This window comes from Papilio machaon, chromosome 2, assembly GCF_912999745.1.
Source record: "Papilio machaon chromosome 2, ilPapMach1.1, whole genome shotgun sequence".
Classification (NCBI taxonomy): Eukaryota; Metazoa; Arthropoda; class Insecta; order Lepidoptera; family Papilionidae; genus Papilio; species Papilio machaon.
This window is the reverse complement of record NC_059987.1, coordinates 3,875,828-3,899,793: the sequence shown is the minus strand read 5'-3', so window position 1 is coordinate 3,899,793 and position 23,966 is coordinate 3,875,828. Positions and strand designations below refer to the sequence as shown.

Genomic DNA, 23,966 nt, shown 5'->3' with positions numbered 1-23,966 from the left:
TGTCGTTGTCAATGTCATATTCTACAATATTTTGTTTTGGACGCGGGAAATTAAAACCTTTTTAAAGAAAGAGATCTAATTTCACCAATTGCATAATTTTCATAACATTAATGCAAGGAATTAAAAAAAAAAAAAACAAGAATAAAGCGTACGATATATAATTGAACACGAAGTGCTTTAGATGAAAATTAACTCTTTTTCCTGTTAAGGAGTTATAAAATCCCAAGTAGGTTCATTTTACATTTGTTTAAAATGCGACGAGGTTGGGGAGGCCGTTATCGAAATAACTGGTATCGTCCTCGTGGTAAAAGTACCTGCAATAATTCTACCACCCCAAATCGAAGCGTAAATCAACCTTCAACATCACGACAGATATCGCAAAATTCAGTTGCATCTTCTCGGGCACCGGCGAATCAAATACCTTTGGTAATACCTATAAGTAAAGAACATCAAAATGACACTTGGAAATTATATTTCCCGAACGAAGGTAATTTAATGCACCATATTAATCCAAATATTGCTATTTATTTGCTATCCACATATACTAACATAAACTGTAAATTAGATTGTAATGTCATTAAAAATTCTAAATTAGTCATTTAATTTCAATAAAATTTCTACTAAAATAATGTTATAATTAAAACACCAAAATAAATTATTTTCAGAAGAAGCAAATAACCCGGATACTTTAAAACATGCCAACTGCTTCAAGGCGTTTATTCTTAAAAACAGGAGTTTATTTGATTTGGAAAAGATTGACCAATCACGTAGTGTGCCACTTGATATGCAAATGATGATAGAAGATATGGATTTCAATACTAATTGGCCATCTTTTCAAAATGATTTATTTGAAATGCCTGAAAATACATTACATCTACTTGAGTATTGCTTACATGAGGTCAGTATGAGAAACACAATTTTAAAAATCTCTCTAGTTCAACTCTTAAATACCATAGCTTGATGGCTATGAAACATTCAACAAGTTTTTTTTCTTACATTTTGCAACAAAAAACATAATATATGAAAGTTGACAAAAAATAAACATTTTTTTTCAGAATCTGAAGTGTGAATCAAAAATCAAAGTGAGAATATTAAACCATCAACCTGTCATACCTATAGCTAATTTGAAAGTGAATTACTTTGGTAAACCCATTTGCTTAACATCTTTGCTCATATATTGGCCAACAAACAACATTGGCCAACAAACAACATGGGCCAATAAACAACATTGGTCAACAAACAACATTGGCCAACAAACAACATGGGCCAATAAACAACATTGGTCAACAAACAACATTGGCCAACAAACAACATGGGCCAATAAACAACATTGGTCAACAAACAACATTGGCCAACAAACAACATTGGCCAACAAACAACATTGGCCCAAAACATTTTTTGTAACCATTTAATATTTATGTTGTTAACTGAATTTGTTTTAAAAATCCTGAGTTAAATGATTACATTTTAATTGCAGGAAAATTAGTTACTATAAAAGGTACGGTTATCAGAGTTGGTAGCGTTAGTCTTATTTGTACTTCTATGGCATTTGAATGTAACAGTTGTCACAATATACAAGTTGTCATACAACCACAAGGAATATTCACAGGTAAAATAGCACAAGTACATTTTAGATACATATATATTGTTCCTAATAAAGTACATATTGCACATATTTTTTGTATTCAGTGTTCCTATAATTTTATTATGAATCAAATATAACAAAATTATATATTTAGGCTTGTTGTCAAAATATTCTACATCAATACATATATACTAATTATTAAACATATTTTTCTAGCTCCAAATTTCTGCCAAAGCTGTCAAAGTGGGCACAAGTTTGAACCGCTGCAATCATCTCCCTTCACCAACACAACTGATTGGCAAGTGGCCAAAATACAAGAGATTCAATCACAGGTTCATATTTTTTGTATCCATCAAAAGAAAACACAAATCAATATTTTATGACATTTATTTTTTAATTTCAGAGTGTCTCCGGAACTATACCAAGAAGTGTTGAAATAGAACTACAGGGTGATTTAGTTGGTACAGCATGCCCGGGGGATGTGCTCTCTGTTACTGGAATTGTTCAGGTATAATAATAACACTATATATTATGTTAATTAAAAAAACTCAGACTTTACAATCAAATGACACCTCACTCGATTTAGGCTACAGATCATAATGGAATTTACACACATACAAATCCACATACATAAAATATTATTCTTCTTCTGAGTCAGTGTAGTAATAAAAGGTCCTCCCATGAAAAGACAGTACCCGTCACTAATAGCTAATATTTAAATATTAAAATTTTAATGAATATAATTTTTTTAATGAATATCAATTTTTTAATGAACTTTAATTGTATAATGAATATTTATTTACAGGTGCGTGGAGAGAGCAAGGGAGGAGAGGATGGTAGAAGGGCGGCGAGACTCTTACAATTATATATAGAGGCAGTCTCAATACATAGTCAAAGAAATCTAAGTAACCCTACTCTATCTTTTACATTGAAAGATTATTATGCTATACAGGTTAATTTCATATTATCCCTTTATAATTAATAATTATGAATACTTAATAACCATAGATAAAGTTTTGTGTTTTTTTTTTCAAACAGAATGAGATGACATTTTGCTTTTATTGTGTTGTTTTTGTTTTTGGAAGATAATGTTTAAATCTCAAATTGATATTATTTCAGGAAATTCATGCATCTGAAGATGTATTCAGATTGTTGGTACATTCATTGTGTCCGGCGATATTTGGACATGAGGTGGTGAAGGCGGGTCTGATACTGGGTCTGTTGGGTGGTACTGAGGACGAGGGGGGGACCAGACCACACCCCCATGTGTTGATAGTTGGGGACCCAGGACTTGGGAAGTCGCAGCTATTGCAAGCAGCAGCACATGCGGCACCGAGAGGTAGGAAAATATTGTACATTATTATATTTTATGTATTGATTTAGTTTTACCCAGTAATTTAAAGTTTTTGCACCTTTTAGTACAAATGATTTGAATTTTCCAATTAATTATCCATTCCAAATATGTTATGAACATGATGAATAACTTAATAATCAGATTACGTAACGATTTAATCATCATCAGCTCACTGTACGTCCCCACCGAGGGGCTCGGAGCCTACCCCAAGTTAGGGCTGACTAGGCCATAGTCAATGCTGGCCAAGTGCGGGTTGACTTCACACATATCATTGAAATTCTTCTCAGATGTGTGCAGGTTGTATCACGATGTTTTGCTTCACCATAAGAACGTCGGATAACTGTACAGTAAATCGAAAGTCGAAAAACACATTGGTACATGGCGGGATTTGAACCCATGATCTGCAGATAGCAAGTCAAATGCTTAACCTCTGCGCAACCGACGCTCACGATTTAATGCTTCGTTCCTAGTAAGTGATGACGTCACAAATTCTACAAAAAAAAATTGATCTAATATAACGTCGGACTTATGTATGTGTTGACGTGGTTGTTGTGTGTGGCGATGCAGGCGTGTATGTGTGCGGGGCTTCTGCGTCGGGCGGCGGGCTGACGGTGGCGCTGGGTCGCGAGCCGGGCGGGGACTTCGCCCTCGAGGCGGGCGCGCTCGTGCTCGCCGACCAGGGTGTCTGCTGTCTCGATGAACTGGATAAGGTTATATCATCCTTATTCATGAATCTATACTAGTCTGTATATAAAAGGGCCAACGAGTGCGACTTGCTACACTCGCCACAATCCATTAACATCGACTTAATGATATGATGTCTAGATAAAAACTTTTAAAAGAATTAGGTTACCTTCCAGTTCAAGTCCCGTTAAAATCTGTCCAAACGTTCCGGAGATTATCCGGGACAAACGAGATGCAGACAGAAAAAATTATAAAAATTGATTTTTTCATCACGAAATACGAAATTACTTTTTTTGATATTACACACAGACACTCCAATTCTATTAATATGTATAGAGTACGTATATATGAGTTTTCAGCCAGTTTTGTTGGATTGTTCATAATGTTTCGATGAATTACTATGGATAATATGGGGTGATCAGATGGGGTCTCACCACAGCAGCCTGCTGGAGGCGATGGAGCAGCGGCGTGTGAGTGTGGCCAAGGGCGGGGTGGTGTGCAGCTTGCCCGCGCGAGCCACACTCCTCGCCGCCGCCAACCCCGCCGCCGGCTCATACAACAGGTCATACACATTCATACATACATACATCAATACCACAAACCATAGACAACCTTACTCTAAAACTCGTCAATTCTAAAATATTTATATTATAACACGATTAGCTACAGTTATTTTACAATATCATTTCACTTTATCTCACAATTTTCAAAAAAATACAGACCACAAATATCAATATGGCCACCATGTATGGAATTTGATGTTCATCTATTGGTTTAATTTAAGCTTTCAATTGATACGATAGATAAATTTCTTCTCTGAAGTACTTTTTCCTATCTGTCAATTGCAGTTCAAATAGCTTTTGTTCTATTTAATGTATTTTTAATTTCTATACAGAGCTAAAACGGTTGCTGAAAATCTAAAGCTGAATTCGGCTCTACTGTCAAGATTTGATTTGGTTTTTATTTTGTTGGATCAACCAGACGAGGTTGGTGTAGTTCTTGGATTACATTAGTCCTAGAATAAAGTTATTGAGTTTTTTTTTATCTTATTGATCGTTTCAGAACTTAGACGCAATGTTATCGGAACATGTTTTAGCGCGGCATGCTGGTAGAGGAAACTCAGCGAAGAGTTGTAGAGCTAATCTTAATACTGATGCGAGTCAAAATGATCAAGATTTATCGTTAAGGTAAGTTTAAAATGTATCCAATTAACAACTGTTACAGTATTTGTCAGACTACTCTCGACTCTTAACTTCGCGTGAGTCGCTGCGTAGAACATAATGTTAGGGTTCTTTATCATAAGGTAGTAGACGAGCAAGGGGCTACCTAAATTCGCCGAAATAGCAAAGCGACCGCTGCCCATAGACATCCGCAATTACAAATGCGATATCTATACTTTTACCCAAATAAAGAAAATTATTCACATTCCTCACCTCACCTCCGTCAAATCCACTTCCCCTTCTCATCCTTTCTTACAAGAGAAAGATGTTAAGGAAAAGACAACTAAAATTAGGCCTTCGGTACTACACACGTCAGACAAAACGCGGAATTGCTTCCATTTAACAACTGTCTTCTGTGTGGTCGTGGTATTGAATCAGGCGAGCCGGCCAATTCGTGCAACAGATGTAGTTGCTGACTCTACCACTGTTAAGAGTAGACGGCGGTTCAAAGCGGATTTATCAAGAAAAAATAATAATTTCCCAGTAAAAGATTACGCTTGAAGCCAGGCGAGGTGATAGACTCACTGCCACTCGTGTTACTCCGTAAGTACATTGCGTACGCGCGGCGTTACGTGCACCCAACACTCAGTGCTGAAGCGGCCGACACGCTGCAGGACTTCTACCTCGACTTGAGGCACAACCTGCAAAGCAACAGCAACGACGGCACACCGGTCACCACACGACAACTTGAAGCTAGCATACGTCTCACACAGGTAGGTTAACATTTTAGCCAGGGCCGGCGTTAGGTTAGGGCTTAGCTGGATGAATTCCCAGGGCGCTGGATAGTAAATGGTGCCACAAGTCTGCGAATTACAGTCTCACATACCCATATTAGCTCCCCATAGGCACAGTAAAAAAGAGGGCGTCGTAGAAATCGCCTAAGACGCTGGTACGCCTAAACCCTTTACTGCTTTCAGCAATATAAAGTACATCCTTGAAAAGCCATGACACTTTTTGTCGTCTAATATATTGCGACTAGCCTAATTGTCTAAAAGCATGGTAATCTCAATCTTTGTCTGTTATTTTAGGCTCGAGCAAGAGCTGAACTCCGTGAGGTGGCGACTGCTAAAGACGCAAATGACGTCATCAGTTTAATAAAACACAGCTTGGTTGATACATTTAGCGATGATTTCGGTAACATAGAACTGTCGAGGTCCATAAATGGCTCCGGGATCAGTTCTAGAAGTAAAGTAAGTATAATTATTTCAAAAACTCATTTCACACAACACAAATTTTCGTGAATTCTAAACTACATGCAGGAAAACAACTTCAACAATTTTACACACACAAACTTCTTCCACCATGGGTTACTAATGTCGAAACATATAAAAATATTGTCATCCCTCTTATTCTCTTTTATACAAGTGTTTCTGCAGAGGAAACTTACGGCTAGATATAAACAAAGTTGTGGTGTAGCGAAAACACCTTCACCGCCATTCTTTCGGAATTTGTATTACTAGCTTTTGCCCGCGACTTATTTTGCGCGGAAGTAAAAAAAAACGTAATAAATAGTAACCTGTGTTCTACATCTGTGCCAAATTTCATCAAGATCTGTTAAGCCGGAAGCGTCCAAAAGGAGATAAGTGGTAACAAACATCCATCCATCCAAACTTTCGTATTTATAATATTAGTATAATATGATTATTGAAATTAAGAGGCACACAATATTTTAACAAATAAAGTTTAACTATTGTGTATTTTTAGTTGAAGAAATTCCTAGACGTATTAACAAAACGATCTCATCAGTTGGGTAAAGATCTATTTACGAGAAAGGAGATGATCGAGATACATAAAGCTGCAGGCATTCCCGGAGATGCTGGAGACCTTATAGAAGCCATGCACATACATTCATATCTACTGCTCAAAGCCTCCAATACTTACCAATTGATCACTTTGTAATACAACTGCCGCTATCAAACTCGTTAATTGGTTACTTAGGAGACCCTTAGTGTAGATTTATCATATTAAATCTACACTGTCCCTTAGTTACCAATAAGTGTAGCATTAAGTTTGTAATAAATGTATTAGAAATAAAGTAAAGTTTAAAAAAAAAGTTATAGTTACAAAAAGATTTGACTAATTTATTTATATTCGGACCTGAAATTTAATGAAATTAAAAAATTGCTAAATTAATTATTTCGATCTTCTAATCGTCGATTGGTCATACTGATACATTGGTATAGATAAATATGTCTTTCAATCAGAACCTCATTTGATTTATATGATGCATAAATATCATGATAAGAAATTATAGTGATTTAATGAAGTGTTTCTCATTACTGAAAGATAATTAAATTTGATTGATATTGGTCATGGTACTTTTTTTACTTCTATCCACATACGAGATATGTGGAACTGATTAAAAAAATAGATAGAAAATAAAATCAGAATGAATATTTCAAAATAAAAATAACTTTATTGTATACAAAATAAATTACGAAAGTAATAAAAGCGTAAAGCGACACAACCTTAATTTATAATAATATGTACTTTCAAATGCAATGATAAAAATAAAAGGAACTATTTTTAATTTTTAATAATTACCGTCCAATTCAATAAAATTAAACACTAGTATAAATTATTTTCATACATCTTAACAGATGCTTGTGTGCCCCCTCTAGAAGGGATGTCAACCAATGCCATTGAAACATGGCAACAACAGTACAATGATAGACTAATTAATAAAGTATTCCACAAAGATGGATTTAAAAAACATTCGAAAAATAAATCTCCAACTTCAGATCCAGCGAATAAATAAAAATTGGAAATAGCCGACAATGCTAACAATGGAGTACACAATAATGCAATAAGGCATGCCTCCATTTTTTCAGTCTTTAAAACATTTGTCTTAAACCAGTTGTACTTTTTGTGTTTTGACAATTCTTTACCTATGTGTTCTAATGTGATACCTATATAATTTAATATTGACCAAACAAATATATGCCACACAGTGCCATGCCACATAAATATAAACACAAAAGTGGCGAGTGAGGCGAGCAGTTTATATGCTATTTTTGGTAGTTTCAATGATTTTGATATATTAGCCAGTCCGGGCTTGTAGATGTATCTGTGAACAATATTAATTTTTTAATTTAATGTGTCAATTAGCTAAATTTTATTTCGAAAAATTAACACATCCCATGCCATATTTTTTAATGAACTTGCCAGGCGAGTCAGTGGCAGTGAATGTCTTAACAAAACACTTATTTGGGATAAAAAGCACTAAACAATATCAATAGTTTTGTTACAGATTGTTCATCAAGGTGGCAATAGACAAATTATTTGTTTTTAATTTCAAATACAATACTTACTTTACAAGGAAGCGATAAAGTCCAACATCAAAATATCTCCACATTTGTGAATAGATATGAACCCTTACAATACATCTTGGCATCGGTGGAGTTTCTATATTGTCAAGCTTTGCAAAGGCTGTTGTGGTTCCATATGATATGACATATTTCATATGAAACTCTAAACCCATCCAAAGACCTCCTCCACATAAGGCTATGGTTGGCATTTTTCTAATCAACTGTAGAAAATAGCTTTCATAATATATTTGTATATTATTTTACATATTAGACTTGATTATTTAATTAAAAATACATACCTCCATATTGTCTTGCATAGCAAAAAAATAAAAATAATGAAATGCAACATCTAACATAAATGTATACAGTTTGAATACAAACAAATCACAAATAAATTGTTTCAGTCTTAACCATAGATTTCCACCCTTGTTTTTTAAGCTTTTCTCAAATTCTGCATAAAGTATAACAGGTCCCGTGTACAAAAGTGGCAAGTATAATATATAACTTAACATATTTATTATGTCATTCCAAAAGGAGTTTGTACATATCTCATTCTTTTCTCTCTTCTCTATATAATCAATACTATAACTAATGCATCTTAGTTCAATCCATGCCACACTAAATAATATTAGATAAACTTCTTCATCTTCCATTTCTTCGTGTTCCAAATAATTCCAAAAAAATTGTTTGTACTTTAAGGAATTGTAACTACCGAGAAGCAATAAACTGATAAGCCATATACTTTGTTTATTACCACCCAAAAATATTATAGTACTGTATAATATTGGCTGTATTAAAACTATAACCATTTGTCGGAATCCCATTTTATAAACAATGAAAATTGTACTTGACATAATATACCAGTATTTTAACAAGGGCAATGCCAACCTCCTTATTGCTTCCGAAATAAAAAATTGAAATATCATATAACCCAATGATATATAAATAAAATATTTCCAACTACTCCATTCAACATCTGATACATCTCTGTGCCTTTGAATAAAACCCCAACCTGGTTGGAGATCTCTGATTTTACTTATATCTCCGTTATTCCCTTTTAATATTTCTGAAACATTGTAAAAAAACACCTATATAGTTAGCAAAGAGTTATATAATTCAGCCTACTTTAATATTTACCTGATTGAGCCTCTGTTAACTTGAACAATGAATATAAATTAGCACTAGTCCAAACACAAAAACATGTAAATATTTCTACAGAATTTAATTTAGTTTTCATTGTTAATTCTCTTTTTTTTTCAATGATTATTTCGTTGTTAATAGCATTGTAATTCAATTTTACCGGCAATTCACATCAACAACATTATTGTCACTTCAATCAACTTTCCTATCAAAACCAAATGATATCAAGTGTCAAAGTCAAAAGTCAAATTCAAAGTTATTAGCAAATGTGGCCAGGGCTTAAATCCTTCACCATAAAATTATTTTTACGTTCAAGAAACAGTTAACTTGGTTGGGAATCAGTATTAAAATGATGTAGTGTAGACAAAATAGACAATTATTAAATTATTTACATCTTCGAGTTAATTTTCTTGTGCGTTATTAAATTTTTATAGGCAATTAATGCGAAAGGCTTTTATCTACGCAATCGAATTAGGTATGTTTTAAAAGTGTGTCTTAAAATATTTGTTTTATTTTAACAAACACTTTGTTGTTAGAGGTAGGTATTTTAATTAAATTCATAAATGTGTTTTGATGCTTTAACAACAAAATAACAATCATAACTAGATTGTCTATAGACATTAGAACCCTTATTCCTCATAATGCCATCGTAATACCAGGTTTACATTATGCCATTTTGTAGGACTAGCTGTATGCCAGCGCTGATTTTGAGCGCTACTGTTACTTATTATGCTGGCATAATTTTAAATAGGCCTTAGACCATCTCATTTCCGCAGTCTGCCTCCTCTTTGAGCCTTCGGCCCTGCTTGCTATGGGGTCCTAAAAGACCTACTCTTCTCAATCTAGAATATCATAAAACTACCTTTGTTCACGTACTTTATAGTACTCATGTTTACTTTTATAAGTGCCTTTTTCTCTAAGCGCCATTTATACGTAAGTCTTATGTCCTAATTCTACTGCCACCGCTTAGTGGAAAATCGGTTTAAAACCATTTAAGCACAACATAACTCTGATCAATATTAAAATACTTATCGTAACATACATTCCAAATTAGAGTAGGTATAAGTAAGCATAAGAGTGAATTAGCCATAACCTAGCTAAAGCGACTAACTAGGAAATAACACTAAGACGGAGGCGATCGAACCGAAGTGAGAGCGTTAACGCCACGGTGACGTAGGCGCATGTTCATTTCGCGTTGTATTGTGTAATGTGTACTGAACGAGTCATATACGATCTCAATCTTGAATCTTTTCTCTTCACTCCATTCAATCTATTCACAAGCTGCAGTCGTTTTTATGTGATAAAATTTCTAGTCACTTAGAAGGGTAACGGGAATTTATCTCGCTTTACAGAACATTGAAATGTAAACAGTGCTGTTTTTGTGGTGTAGACATAATTTTACTAAGTTTTTACGATAATTATGGATTCAAGAGTACGAGTATTATTTATATCAACATTATTAATTTTACAAATTGGAATTTGTAAGTATTCTATTTTGCTGATATTGTTCATTATATTAGATTAGAATAGGTCAAGAATAAGTTATCTGTACAATGATTTCTGTATAATATTATTAGGACTTTGTGCGCTATTTCTTTTAAATTTAAAATGGACAATCGAAGGAGCTCTTAGTAATCAATATTGCCTACATATGTTTCGAAAGACTTAGGGTCAAGTAAGTATTAACAATGAAGATCTCACTAACTACCTAAGTAACTAAACAACCTAGACAGCTGTGCTTTTAACGTCTATATCATTGAATTAGAAAAAAAACCTGTTTCGTTTTTCCATGTCAAGATTTAAATATTACTTCTGTGATATTGAAATTCTTTTACGATAAGCATATAAATTACCTACATCTTAATATCACGTTTTTCCTTATAGGCATCAACAAAGTGCAACGTTATAACACCAATATAGATTTTTTACTTCACGAAGCCGGTGGAATAACGAGTGCACCAAAACGTGATTACTCAGCAGAATTCCCATCATTAAAACCGTCCTCAACAACACAACAACAATCAAGAACAACACAAGGCTTAAACATAGTAACCGGAACGACGCCAAAACCCCAATCGTCAAAGAGGGATTATGTTGCGCCGCAACTGCCAACAACAAAACACGATCAAAAAACAACATCACCTCAACACAACGTTACACCAAGTCCAGCTACTCATTCAGGACCTGCTGTTAAACCAACGTTATCACCAAAAAGAGATTATGTCGCCCCACAGTTTCCAACTCTAAAACCACCTCAACAAAATAGTAAACCAACAGGAAACGTTAAGGATCTTATTAATTTCTACGATAACTTTAACAACAACAATAATAATAATGCTCGAAAACCAAGTTACAGTTCAATTTTGCAAGGATCTAGCGTCGGAACAACGGTTAAGCCGTCTGTAACACCAAAACTACCAAGTTTCAGTTCCGTTGTTGGTGGACCAACAAAACAACCCTCTAGTCCAACACAAACCACGCCACCTGTTCACAAACCAACAGTTCCAAGTAGTGGAAAAAATACCCCGGCAACAGTTCCAGTGCTACCAAGTACGATAGTAAACAACAAAAATCAAGGCAGCGCCTCGAATATCGCTACTGACGCCGAATTACAAGCAATTAGTGAAGAATTATTGAAAAAAGATACAAATAATGCAGCGAGATACGTTACAATCAACTATCAAGAGAAAACCACTTCTAGTTCCAAGGAAGATAAAGCTTCGCAGCCGTGAGTATTATTTTCTGAAAAATAACAGAACACTTTAAACACATAACTGCTAAGGTACGTATGTATATAAGTAAAATACTAACAACAAAGAGCACAAAAATAAGCACGTTTGTTACATATCCGCACGTTTTCTTATATATCCGTACGTTCTTAATCTTAAAAAAAACTGGACAGAACCATTTAATAGAATGTATTTGTAATCATAAGCAAATAATTCACTTATCGTTGGTTTCTGAGACCAAAATCCCTGTATAAAATATATTGTTAACTCTGTTCTGTCAACGACAAAGAGAAGGATGACGATAGGTTTTATGCAGGGATTTTTTGTTTCAGAAACTAACGATTAATGGGATTATTTTATTAGTGTTAACTAAATTTCTGACCAACTTGCGATAATTATCGATATTAAAGTTTCGATGCTCCCTAAACACAACACTTCAATTTTATCCGGTGGATGGAAAATACACATTGTAACTTCGTATTTGACATGTTTTACGCGTATGACACGTATGAACAAAAAAAAGACGTGAAATTCTTTAGAAGAGAAGACCTCTGAAAATGTGAATCCCATGTCAAAACTCAAAGCTAAAATTATAACTAGGTTTTGCTTAAGAAACCCCAACATAGTCCTTGACATGACCTTTTGGGACTAAATTTGGCATTTTCCTTTAGTTACAAAGAGAGTATACGGCGATTGTTTGCAATGTCTTATCGGAAATTTTTCCTTGTTTGCAGATTACTAAACATAGCATCCGAAGCTTGGAATATTCCAACTATTCAAAAATTTCTGCCACTTTTGGATAATTACGAAAGAGATACCTTAGTTAACGAATATGTGACATCACAGGTGCGACAAATTAAATATAACTGAATGCTTCGATTATATATTTTGGATCATACATACGAAAATATATGATCTTAGACAGATTTTTTTTTAAATCAAAAAAATATCTGCATAACTAGGACACACTTCAGCTTTACCTTTTATCCTAAACTTTGTAAATACAAAAAAATTACACTCGACTCGTGTACCTTGACATTAGTCATATTTGTATCCAAATTTTCGGGGACAAAAGAAAGCATAGCAAAAATGTTGAATTCAGGGTGTCTTTAATTGTAAGCAAAAAGGTTTCATAATTTACTCATAAGAACTTATTATATAAAGCGAAAAATTCCAGGAAAGAACAGAAGAAAATGCATTCATGGATGCTATCATGTCTACAAGTGTTATCAGGCATTTAATGAATTTCCTCAAAGAAAAAGGTAATCTAATCAAAAACACGTTTTCTTCCCATAATTTTGTAGCACTCAATGTATTCAGCTTATATGAACAGACAGCCCAAAATACAACACGAACTATGTAGTAATGAAAACGCATGTGTGACAATAATTAAAAAAAAGATTCATATTTTAGGTAAAGTCCCTCCCGATCCGGCGAAACAGCGGGATTTCCTAAAACAACTATGGTTTGGTTTATATTCAAGAGGAAAAGGGAAAATCAGTAGTTCGGGTTTTGAACATGTTTTTGTGTCGGAGCTGAAAAATGGTGAAGTATCAGGTACTGTCGGAAAGTTTTTTTTTTTTAGGTTATTGTCGATTTATTTTATTACATTATTTTGTACATTGCGGATAGTTTGCTAGAAAATAATTATTCATGCTTCAAATATAAACGTAATTTGTTTTATATTCTCAGGTTTACACAATTGGATATACTTTTCGAAAGAAGAGTCCGCAAATCGTGTAAATTACTTAGGATATTTGAAATACGTTCAACTAAACGATGTGAGTATTAAGTCATAGAATCGTTGAACTTAAGGTTCGCCTAGTTTCAATTAACATCAGTAATTCTATCTATATACAGTATATAGCATAATCTGTTGAATGAATAATGTCGGAGATGAATTGAAAGAATGGTCAACGACATGACAAAACTACAGGCAATCAAAATCGTCTACTGTATTATAGAATACGAGTACCGCACCTAACTGTAAAAATAACTTCGCCTGTACCGAACACTCTATATATAATATAGACACGAAAGCATTATTTTTGGAGTTAGTGGGCTGCTCTTAGGAAGTTACGTTTCCAGTAACCTAAAAAAATCAAGCGAAATCTTTAGACAAAAGACTTACAGAGTTTATTTGCAAAAGTTTATTCTATCACAATATCGTTTTACTATTTCAGAAAGGAGTGGTTATCAAATTACATTTTAACCAACAAGGGGTCGATAAACCAGTAGATTCTATGTTCATCGGCACTTCACCAGAACTGGAGATTGCGCTCTACACTCTTTGCTTTGTCACCCGCGAAGGAGACGATTGCAGACTGAAACTCGCCAACAAAGATGTCAATATATTGACGCATAACTTTAGATACAGGAGCAAAAATTACATAGGCAGTGCCTTCCCTCAGATTTAAAAAACTTACACTCGCTTAAACTTAATTCAGATATTGCTATTAAACCACAAAAACGTTTTAAAATCCAAGTCGATTTGTAAACTACGATTTTTATTCTAAAGACATGTTTTGTATAAACACAATAAATAATTCGCAGTCCACTTTAATTTATTTTACCTACTAAATTAAAACCTCATTCAGTCTTTGATTTAAATGAAATATAACCAGAGGTTACTACCACAGTCAAATTAGACTAGCATCTGGCATAAAATATTGCAACTATAAGGTGAAGATCGCACGGTGAAGCGCATATGACTCGTACGGGCATCGAACCGGACTTTGAATTTGATCCTTACCGTGTCTAATACCGCGAAGAAATCAATGTGTATAATATCAACTAATCCGCACTGTGCCAGTTGCTTGATTAAGGATTAATCAGTTACGACGTGTATAAGGTAATGACATAAACCTAGGTAAAACTTGTTTAATAAATCTTCATATTAAAGTAATCCGTAATCTTCTCCAACAACTGGCTGCTAGGCTGCCGTTTGGGGTTCGAGTGAATCTAAAAGGTAGAATTAAACACAACGGCGTAATACAACGCAGTCGACTGCCGCTTTGAGTAAGTAAATGAAGTCAAAAAAGTGATTAAATTAAAAGAAAATTAAAAAAACATTTGTGGAAATAACACATTAAGTTATCCGGGTCTTTACTTTTGAGCCCCAAAAATCGCAATTCGCATTGTAGTGATTTTAAATGCCCTCGTAATTTCACAGTTAATTTAATATCCTTGTAGTCTTAAATATAACAGTTTGTAGTGAAAATCGTATTAAAAACATCTTAGTTCATTGCTGTAGGTAATTCTTTTTCACACATTACAGTGAAAACGATTTTGCTGGGCTTTAATTTTGGGCTGATTTAAAGTACAAAGTACAAGCATAAATCAACATGTACAATTAATTTTAAATTCAATTACGAATTTTGTCTAAAATGTGTAGAAATATTGTTATTATTAACTGACAACACTATGCCTCAACTAGATAAAAATTTGAAATCTGTCAAAACTCGAAAATCGAACGAGACGAGAACGTGAACGCACGTGTAGCGAGTGTTAACGAACATCGAACATTATCGTAACAAAAATTATGCAATGTGAAATTTATTTTTATCGTGTTTTTAGTTTTACTAGCTTATTTAAATAAGTCACAACCTGTTACCTTTCACATTAAATACTACTTTAATCAATAAAGTTAAGTTTTTACTTAATTTTCAAAGCAAAAATGAATTCAATGTATACATTGATTAACGGCACTGTTAATAAAAATTTGTCTCTTAAACAATATTTTAAACTATTTAGAAATTACTCCTCACGAGAATTTCTAAACGATGTTTACTCTCGGACTAAGTTAAAGTGTAAATGTAAGTAAAATAAAAAAGTTTTTTTTTCTCATAAAGTTGATTTGAGTTTAAAAATGAATTTATTGTTTCCAGCCAAGAAACTCCCACAAGATGTTAACCCTAAAGGCGTGTTTGCATGTAATGAATTAGATTTATCAGAAGTTCAAGTGTATGGATTTGATTATGATTATACTCTGGCCCACTACAAACCATCTTTAGAACATTTACTATACAATCTTGGAAGAAATATGCTTTTAGAAAAATATAAGGTCTGTCATATCCAACAGTATTTTGTGTAAAATCTTTCATTTATTTAACTAACTATACAATAGATTGAGTATTTTTTAAGTTTATACAACTAACACCCATTATAACAGTACATGGAAAGGTATAAGCTTGGTAAAGATTTAAAATTTTAATCTTTCATTTCAGTATCCAGCTGAAATTTCAAAATTGGAATATAAACCACATTTTGCTGTAAGAGGATTGCATTATGACATAGAAAAAGGGCTACTTTTGAAATTGGATTCATTTCTACAAATCCAGTTTGGTGCAGTCTATAGAGGATTAACTCCGGTATCAACTGAGGAAGTGCTTAAAATATACAAGAACAGAATAATACCAATTGCATATGTAGAGGGTGACAATAGAGCGCATAAAGTAAGTAATTTTATATTATTTTTAATCAAGAAGTCTGCAGGTTAAACAAAGTTAAAAGATGTTTAATATAGATAGAGCACAAAAGATGTATATTAAAGGGAAATATCTTTTCTGTACTTCTCTATTCCTTAAAAGTAGGCAATGCTTCTACCTTAAAATACTTGTCTATGAGCATTGGACACTTCGCCGTAGTAGCAATTTCAGCCATTTGTTTGACACTTTGTTAATTAAAAAAAAATTGCATTAAACAAATTAAAACTATAAATTGAGTAAAAAAAATTTGATCTACTATACTATGGTATTAGTTTTATATTTATGAACATGGTGCTATTTGTAGACATATGTATTCTATTGTATGTTGCAGGCAATCAAAGGCACTTGTATGCAATCATTCCCCCTTTCATTGTGACACAAGGTCTTCATGGCATGATATGGTATAACTAAATAATGCACTTCATTTGTTCGTTCATTGTAAAGTGACCATGTTGCATTGATTTTGGGGATATATTTAGTTTGATAGTTATGAGATGTTATAATTAAAGAATTCCTATCAATATCATTATCAAGTGTATATTGGTTTTATTTGTCACCTTTTTAACCAACATCAAAAAAGGAGGGGATTGTCAATTATTTTTATGTATGTTACCTCAAAACTTCACTTATGGTGAACCAATTTTGATGAATATTTATATATTTGGAAGCTACCGATTGTTGTGTTGTACCATTTTAATTTGATAAAAATCTAACCAGTAGTATGTAAGATATTGATTGATTTAAATTTTTTAATTATTTAAAATTAATTTTCTTTTAATTTTCAGGAGAACCGTGCAAAGATGGTGCATTTGGCGGATCTGTTTTCCGTACCAGAAATGGGACTGCTTTGTAATGTCGCCGAATATTTTATAAGAAACCATATTGATTATCATCCTGAAATCCTCTTTTTGGATGTCAAGGTACTAGAAAAGTTACTTATTTTCCAAACCATTATTGGTTAATAGTTCAATACTAGACTTAGAATATGTTATCTTAAAAGAGAAGGTTTTTAATTTGATAAACTTTTGTAAATGTTAATTTCAGAATTCAGTGCAAAGCTGTCATCCTATAATGCATAAGATTGTTGCTCAAAACGTGGATGAATACATTCGGCCTAATTCCGATTTAAAAAAATATTTTCAACTCCTAAGGGACCATGATAAAAAATTGTTCCTTGTAACAAACAGTCCATATCATTTTGTGTAAGAATTTATATTTTTATTTTGCGTGCGATGCCAATATTTTATAAACTTTTTTTTTTGACATTTTGCATGGATTGATAAAATTATCTAGTTCATAAAAAATTTAGTTTTTATGTCTAAAAAAAACTGTTTTATTCAATTGAATGATGTCTTAGTTATGCTTTTGATTACTTTATCGAAATACTGAATATGATCTAGTAAATGCATGGGTCTCGGTTTCGGTCTGGTTTTGGTGTGATGTTTCATTTTGCACGTAATATGTGTTTTTAATGTACTATCAAACTCGGTTTAGAGTTTAATTATTACTAGAATCATGTTTGTTACAGTAATGCTGGTATGGAGATGTTAGTAGGTTCAGATTGGAGAGACTACTTCGATGTTGTGATAGTAAATGCGAACAAACCCAAGTTCTTCACGGAAGTGTCGCGACCCATTCGTGTTTTCGACAAGAATGCCAACACTCATATCTGGGAGAAAGTTACGTCGCTGGAAAAAGGCATTATCTATTATGAGGTTAGTTTAAACTGCAAATAAGTGTGTTATTACTACTGTACTGTGTTATTATCTATATATATAAAAATTGAAGCGTCTGTGTGTTACATCTAGAAAAAATATTTTGCACACGTGATATATTTGCGTTGCTAATAACGAAGAACCAATTTTTTTAATTTTTGTTTGTATGTTTCTCCGCAATGCCATGTTTGTTTTGGACGTTGATTTTGATGTGGAGGTAGCATGTTAGTTATGCATGCGGGCCATGCCATGACATATTATAAGTAAATTTTTTTTTTTATATACAGTCAAAACCGTTTATGGCGACATCGTTTAGAACAACATACCGGTTAAATTGACCAAAATCAAAGGTCCTGGCTGAATGTTACATACATATCTTTCCTATTAATACCTGTCACCGGTTGTTACAACTATCGGTTTTTACGACTCAATATGAGTAGTCCCTTCGATGTCGTTATAACAGATTTTGACTGTATTTTTTAATTTCCGCTGACGATGTCTAATAAAAGTTTGTTAGTACTACAAAAAAGAAAAAAAAAAGTATATTTTTTTACAACTCATCTTACATAAAGATTATAGAACGATAAGGATATTTGATCCCAATGGACATAAGTCAAACAAAATTATGATAACACACTGGCGCCCTCTTGTCAATGTCAAAAAAGTGTCAACAAGGTGTTATTCTCAGATTTAAATCATGTTTTTTTTCTTCTAGTCTTCTCTAACCTAAACTACTTTACCAATTTGATCGATCGAGATCTTATTACTTTCTTAAGCTTTCCTTGATTGATGTTTTTATGTTGGTGTATATTTATTAGAAGTACATTGTTGCAGGGCACAGTGAAGCAGCTGCAGGAGCTGACGGGGTGGTGTGGGCACCAGGTGTTGTACTTCGGTGACCACCCCTACAGTGACCTCGCTGATGTCACACTGGAACACGGCTGGCGCACCGGAGCCATCATCAATGAACTCACAGTAAACATATCTTATATCTACGTTATATTTCACAGGAATAGATTTTTGTGTAATTTCCGAAATATCAAACGATGTTTGTTGATTTTTTTTTAATTTTATGTATTTCATTGCCATATGTCTTTTACTTTTTAAATTTTTTACTAGAGTTTTTTTTAGTAAAAAAGGTTTTAAAGTGAGTGTATAAAATTAGAGTGTCTATGTAATATAAAAATATATATATTTTGTATTAGACGGGAAGTTAACTGATGCAAGTGGACATATTATAGACTAGTTTTATATATGTGCGCTGTAGAAGTCGCGGGGGAACGCTAGTATTAAATATAAAAACCATTTGTGACTTCCTCAGCACGAAATAAAGACGCTGAACACGCAGACATTCAAGGAGAACGCCAACTGGCTGCAGATGTTGACACAGATCATAGAAGACCACCAGGATCACAAGGAGCCTGAGGCTGTTGAGGTCATAGCCCAGTGGATGGCTGAGCGGGACCAGCTCAGGTATGTCAAATACTGTTCAGTATCCCTCCATCGGTTCAGTATATACTGAATATTCGCCATATTTTTGAGCTTTTATATCCAGGTAATGGTATTTTAAACTTTATGCAAACCAATTTAGGGCATAATATAGTTTTCATTAGACGGAATTTCATTTAAAATGTACCGAATTTGATTTTGAAAAGTATTTATTTGTAATTACTGCTGTTACCATTTGTTAGGTTTTTGAAAAGCTTAGTGTTATCTTACTTCTTACTAATATTATAAAGACGAAAGTTTAAATGGATTGCTCGAAAGACCTCGATGAAATTTGACATAGATGTATAATATAATCTGAAAGAATACATAGGCTACTTATTGAGTTTATTTTTAATTCCACTCATATATATAAATGGGTAAAAGTTAGTAAAAAATGAAATTGACTGGTTAGTAGAAGATTTAAGTTTAAAATTTTCATTCAAATATTAACAATGTGAAATGTCTATTTTTCTAACTGATTGACAATTTTCTTGTTACAAAGCATCGCCCAACAAAAACAGTGCGTATATAATTTACTTCAAATTTTTTCTTTCTTCCTATTAGATATGTGAAGTGTTTTGATCTTTTTATTTTTTATCTGTAGTATTTTCTAGTCTAGATATTTGTTATATCTTTTTTTTTATAAATTAAAAACAAAATAATAAAACATGGATCTTTGTAGTTTTTTTGTATAAATATGAATTTATATGTTGGCTTGTTTTAATTGCTATTATAGTTATTTATCGGATAATTTAAATAATAGTTTTTTTTTTCAAATTTCCAGGAACGATACAAAATCTGTATTCAACAAGCAGTTCGGCAGCGTGTTCAGAACGTATCACAATCCAACGTATTTCTCTAGACGTTTGTTTAGATTTGCAGATATTTATACTTCAAATATTAGGAATCTTCTGAACTATTCATTGACACACACATTTTATCCCAGGCGGGGTGTCATGCCGCACGAATATGGATCTTATTTCGTCTAAATAAGCTATATTTTAGTTTTTTTATGTCTTATTTATAGTGTTATAACATCTTTAGTTTCTGAGACCAGAGATAACTATGCTTTATACGTGGGTTTTAGTCTCGAAACCAACGATTAGTATCTGACATTTTAAAAATTAAAATGGTAATGTACAGAATTATTAAAAACCTGTATATTTTAAGTTGTAATATAATTATTACATATTAATATTAAGATTAATTTGAACAGTATATCTTCTGCCTCATATAACTAACAGTATTTTTTTGAAATTACTTTATTTTTGATTTCATTTTTATTTGCAGTATTTTTCATTTGGAAATATAATGTAAATTCCATTAGTATACCAACGAAGAAATGTCTTATTTACTATTAAACGTTGTCACTGCGGAAACATTGACGTAAAACATGTCTCATGTTTCGATAAATATTTCAATGTGAACTCATGGTTATGTCTTGATATAATAAATTTAAAAATAATATTATTACTAACTGAATAAGATCTGTCGCTAATGTAGTATTCAATTTATATAATCTGTCTTTATTTATAAAGCGAACAAGACTGACAATAACGTCACGCATGACAAACAAGACGTCAGGAAAATTTTTCAGATTTACTACAAAATATTTTAAAATGAGCGTGAAATTAAATGATCGTATAATGGAATAATATTCTATATCCGTGGATAAAAATATATTTGTGTCTACTAATAAGCATCACCTCAAAGTTGGTAATTGATTCTCTGCACTTACAGTTCTGCGCCACAGTTCGAAAATTTTTATTGAAACATCAAATGCCTGTTTTTCTAATCAATGGTTCATCATCATCGGAATCCTCAATTTTAATGTGATTTTCGCCGTTATATAATCTTCCTTGGAGATGTCAAAATCGTCAGAATCGTAACAAGTAAACAACAAGCATAGTTTTTTGCGTCAAGCTGTGGTCTGTACAGACGAATGTTTGTAAATCTAGGGTTAAGACAAATTACAGTGTACATTTAACATTAATTATTTAAATTTTAACATTTACCTAGTTATTATTATATATAGTCCTATTATTATTTTATATTATATTATTATATGTTAACGTTAACTCTCCCGACCCCTGAGCAGGCTACATCCGCAAGTCAGTCCGGTGCAACCTCGTCACAGGAACTCGTGCAATGCAGAGAATGCTCCCAGCCGCGTTTTTTCAAAGGACAAAGAGGTTTGCACATACACAAAAGTAGGTGCCATAAGGGCCGGCAACCACATATAGGTAGCAATGAGAATTTTCATAATGTAGCTGACAATGAAGCCCCCACCGAGGGCCCCTTATGGCAAAAATTAAATAACTTGAAGAGAAACCTCCCCTTGGTAAAAAGAATCCCTCGTGGGGCTAGACGGTGCGTAGCGACCTCTTTATCTTCCTGCGTCAGAGATGTCATCGACAAGAACGATAAACATAGTTGGGAGAATTTTCTGACATTCGCGTATAAAACGCTACATGTTAGCCAAGACAAGCACGGCAGTTCCCTTGCACAAAAAATAAAAAACAACTGTTCCCCCAATTTTAGGCCTGCTTTAGACAATATTCAGGAAAAACAAATATCGTACAACATTACAAAAAGGATTGAATCAAAATTTGATGAGGGAGACATTAAAGGTGCTGCCGACCTTTTATTTACTAGTGACGTCGTTGCTCCCAACTCACCAGAGACCTACGCTGCCTTGTTGTCTAAACATCCGCAGCCTTTAGCAACAACTCACTTGCCGGATGCCCCCGAGCCTTCTGAGCCTACCCTGAGGGCTACACCGGAGGATATACGAGCCGCGATTATGTCTTTCAGGAGGGGCTCTGCCGGCGGATTAGACGGTATGTCCCCACAACACCTTAAAGATTTGATTTGTGGTGTTGTTGGTGACGTCGGCACTGCACTTCTGGAAGATTTGACCAGCCTCGTGAATCTTATGTTCTCTGGGAAGGTGTGCAAAGACATCATTGATGTCTTATATGGGGCCAACCTTTGCGCGCTTCGGAAAATGGATGGTGGCATCCGGCCAATTGCCGTAGGCAATACAATTCGTCGTGTGGCTTCCAAAATCTGCTGTAGGCACATCCTGCAAGATTTGCAGCAGGAATTTCAGCCAACGCAGTTAGGTTTTGGAACCAAGGGAGGGTGTGAGGCTGCTGTTCACGCTGCGCGCACCTTTCTCAAGCAAGGTTCAAGCGAAGTGTTGCTAAAGGTAGATGTAAAGAATGCATTTAACTCTTTGGACAGGGGCGTCTTGCTGACCCAGGCAAAGGACCAGATACCACTTACCTTTGCTTACCTGTGGCAATGCTACAGCGGATCAACCAGCCTAGCCTATAATGGTCAACTTATACAATCAGCTGTCGGCTGTCAGCAGGGCGACCCTCTCGGACCGGCAATATTCAGTTTGGCAATACATCCCCACATCAAGAATTTGACTTCTAAATTCAACGTATGGTATTTGGACGACGGGACCTTGGGTGGAGACGCTGCTTCTGTTTTGTCAGATTTGGAAAAAATTACAAAATCTTTCAGTGATATTGGTTTACAGTTAAATTTTTCTAAATGCGAATTGTATTTCAGCGAAAGATTACCGGAACAATGTCGCTATGAACTAAATTCTAAATTTAATGTTTTGGCTCCTAATATTAAAATTATTGACGACCAGTCGCTCCGTCTACTGGGGGCCCCGGTGCTGGAAGCGGCTTTCACCAAAATTGTAGAAGATCAAATATTAAAATTTCAGGAATCTTCCAGCCGCCTAAAAGACATAAATCCTCACATGGCTTATTTTATTATAAAATTCTGTCTCTTTGTTCCCAAGACTACCTATACGCTTCGCTGTACACCGCTTTGGGCCCACAATGACCTTCTCTCTCGTTTAGATGAGACAATAAGAGTAGTTTTAAATAGCACATTCAATTGTCCTTTGAATGATAGGTGCTGGGCCCAAGCAACCTTGCCGATTCGCCATGGTGGTCTTGGAATACGGAAAATTTCATGTGTAGCACTGCCAGCCTTTCTGTCCTCGGTTTATAGCTCGGTTAACCTCGTTGGTAGCATACTAGGCCCGTCGTTCTGCGGCGTAGAGGTTGCCTGTTTAGCCGAGGCCAGGGATGCCTGGCTCAGTGCAACCGGTCCGGACCTACCCCTGAACCTGGCTTCACAGCGGCAGTGGGATGAGCCACTCTGCATGAAGACCCGAAACCAATTGTTAGAGTCTTCAGAAAACGAAGCGGAGCGGTCTCGTCTTTTGG

The 23,966-nt window shown here is 34.1% G+C and overlaps 4 protein-coding genes across 6 annotated transcripts; 3 read left to right on the top strand and 1 right to left on the bottom strand.

Annotated features, from left to right (window-relative positions):
* The first annotated feature begins 162 nt into the window (after positions 1–162).
* On the top strand, positions 163–6,814 carry LOC106717603 (DNA helicase MCM8). Its single transcript, XM_045682915.1, has 15 exons — positions 163–487; positions 666–898; positions 1,056–1,143; positions 1,478–1,609; positions 1,802–1,917; positions 1,989–2,093; positions 2,391–2,537; positions 2,705–2,924; positions 3,507–3,649; positions 4,046–4,185; positions 4,519–4,609; positions 4,686–4,810; positions 5,328–5,556; positions 5,872–6,033; positions 6,548–6,814. The coding sequence occupies exons 1-15, from the start codon at positions 253–255 to the stop codon at positions 6,740–6,742; spliced, it is 2,361 nt and encodes a 786-aa protein (XP_045538871.1). The 5' UTR covers positions 163–252; the 3' UTR covers positions 6,743–6,814.
* A 580-nt stretch (positions 6,815–7,394) lies between these two features.
* On the bottom strand, positions 7,395–9,704 carry LOC106717650 (protein-cysteine N-palmitoyltransferase Rasp). The gene is made up of 4 exons (XM_014511557.2): positions 9,289–9,704; positions 8,451–9,217; positions 8,155–8,372; positions 7,395–7,910 (listed from the first exon to the last, which is right to left on the bottom strand). The coding sequence occupies exons 1-4, from the start codon at positions 9,386–9,388 to the stop codon at positions 7,412–7,414; spliced, it is 1,584 nt and encodes a 527-aa protein (XP_014367043.2). The 5' UTR covers positions 9,389–9,704; the 3' UTR covers positions 7,395–7,411.
* Positions 9,691–14,575, top strand: LOC106717649 (endoribonuclease CG2145-like). Of its 3 annotated transcripts, XM_045680414.1 has the most exons (8): positions 10,529–10,772; positions 11,176–11,799; positions 11,833–12,019; positions 12,755–12,866; positions 13,198–13,282; positions 13,434–13,577; positions 13,713–13,801; positions 14,204–14,575. In XM_045680414.1, the coding sequence occupies exons 1-8, from the start codon at positions 10,712–10,714 to the stop codon at positions 14,435–14,437; spliced, it is 1,536 nt and encodes a 511-aa protein (XP_045536370.1). In that variant the 5' UTR covers positions 10,529–10,711; the 3' UTR covers positions 14,438–14,575. The 3 variants fall into 3 exon arrangements, with proteins under 3 accessions (XP_045536368.1, XP_045536370.1, XP_014367041.2); XM_045680412.1 differs by lacking the exon at positions 10,529–10,772 and adding an exon at positions 9,691–9,766 and having other exon boundaries at positions 11,176–12,019; XM_014511555.2 differs by having other exon boundaries at positions 11,176–12,019.
* A 911-nt stretch (positions 14,576–15,486) lies between these two features.
* On the top strand, positions 15,487–20,797 carry LOC106717601 (5'-nucleotidase domain-containing protein 3). Its single transcript, XM_014511485.2, has 9 exons — positions 15,487–15,835; positions 15,908–16,083; positions 16,247–16,474; positions 17,293–17,427; positions 17,552–17,709; positions 18,036–18,222; positions 19,057–19,197; positions 19,544–19,695; positions 20,495–20,797. The coding sequence occupies exons 1-9, from the start codon at positions 15,697–15,699 to the stop codon at positions 20,697–20,699; spliced, it is 1,521 nt and encodes a 506-aa protein (XP_014366971.1). The 5' UTR covers positions 15,487–15,696; the 3' UTR covers positions 20,700–20,797.
* The last annotated feature ends 3,169 nt before the right edge of the window (positions 20,798–23,966 follow it).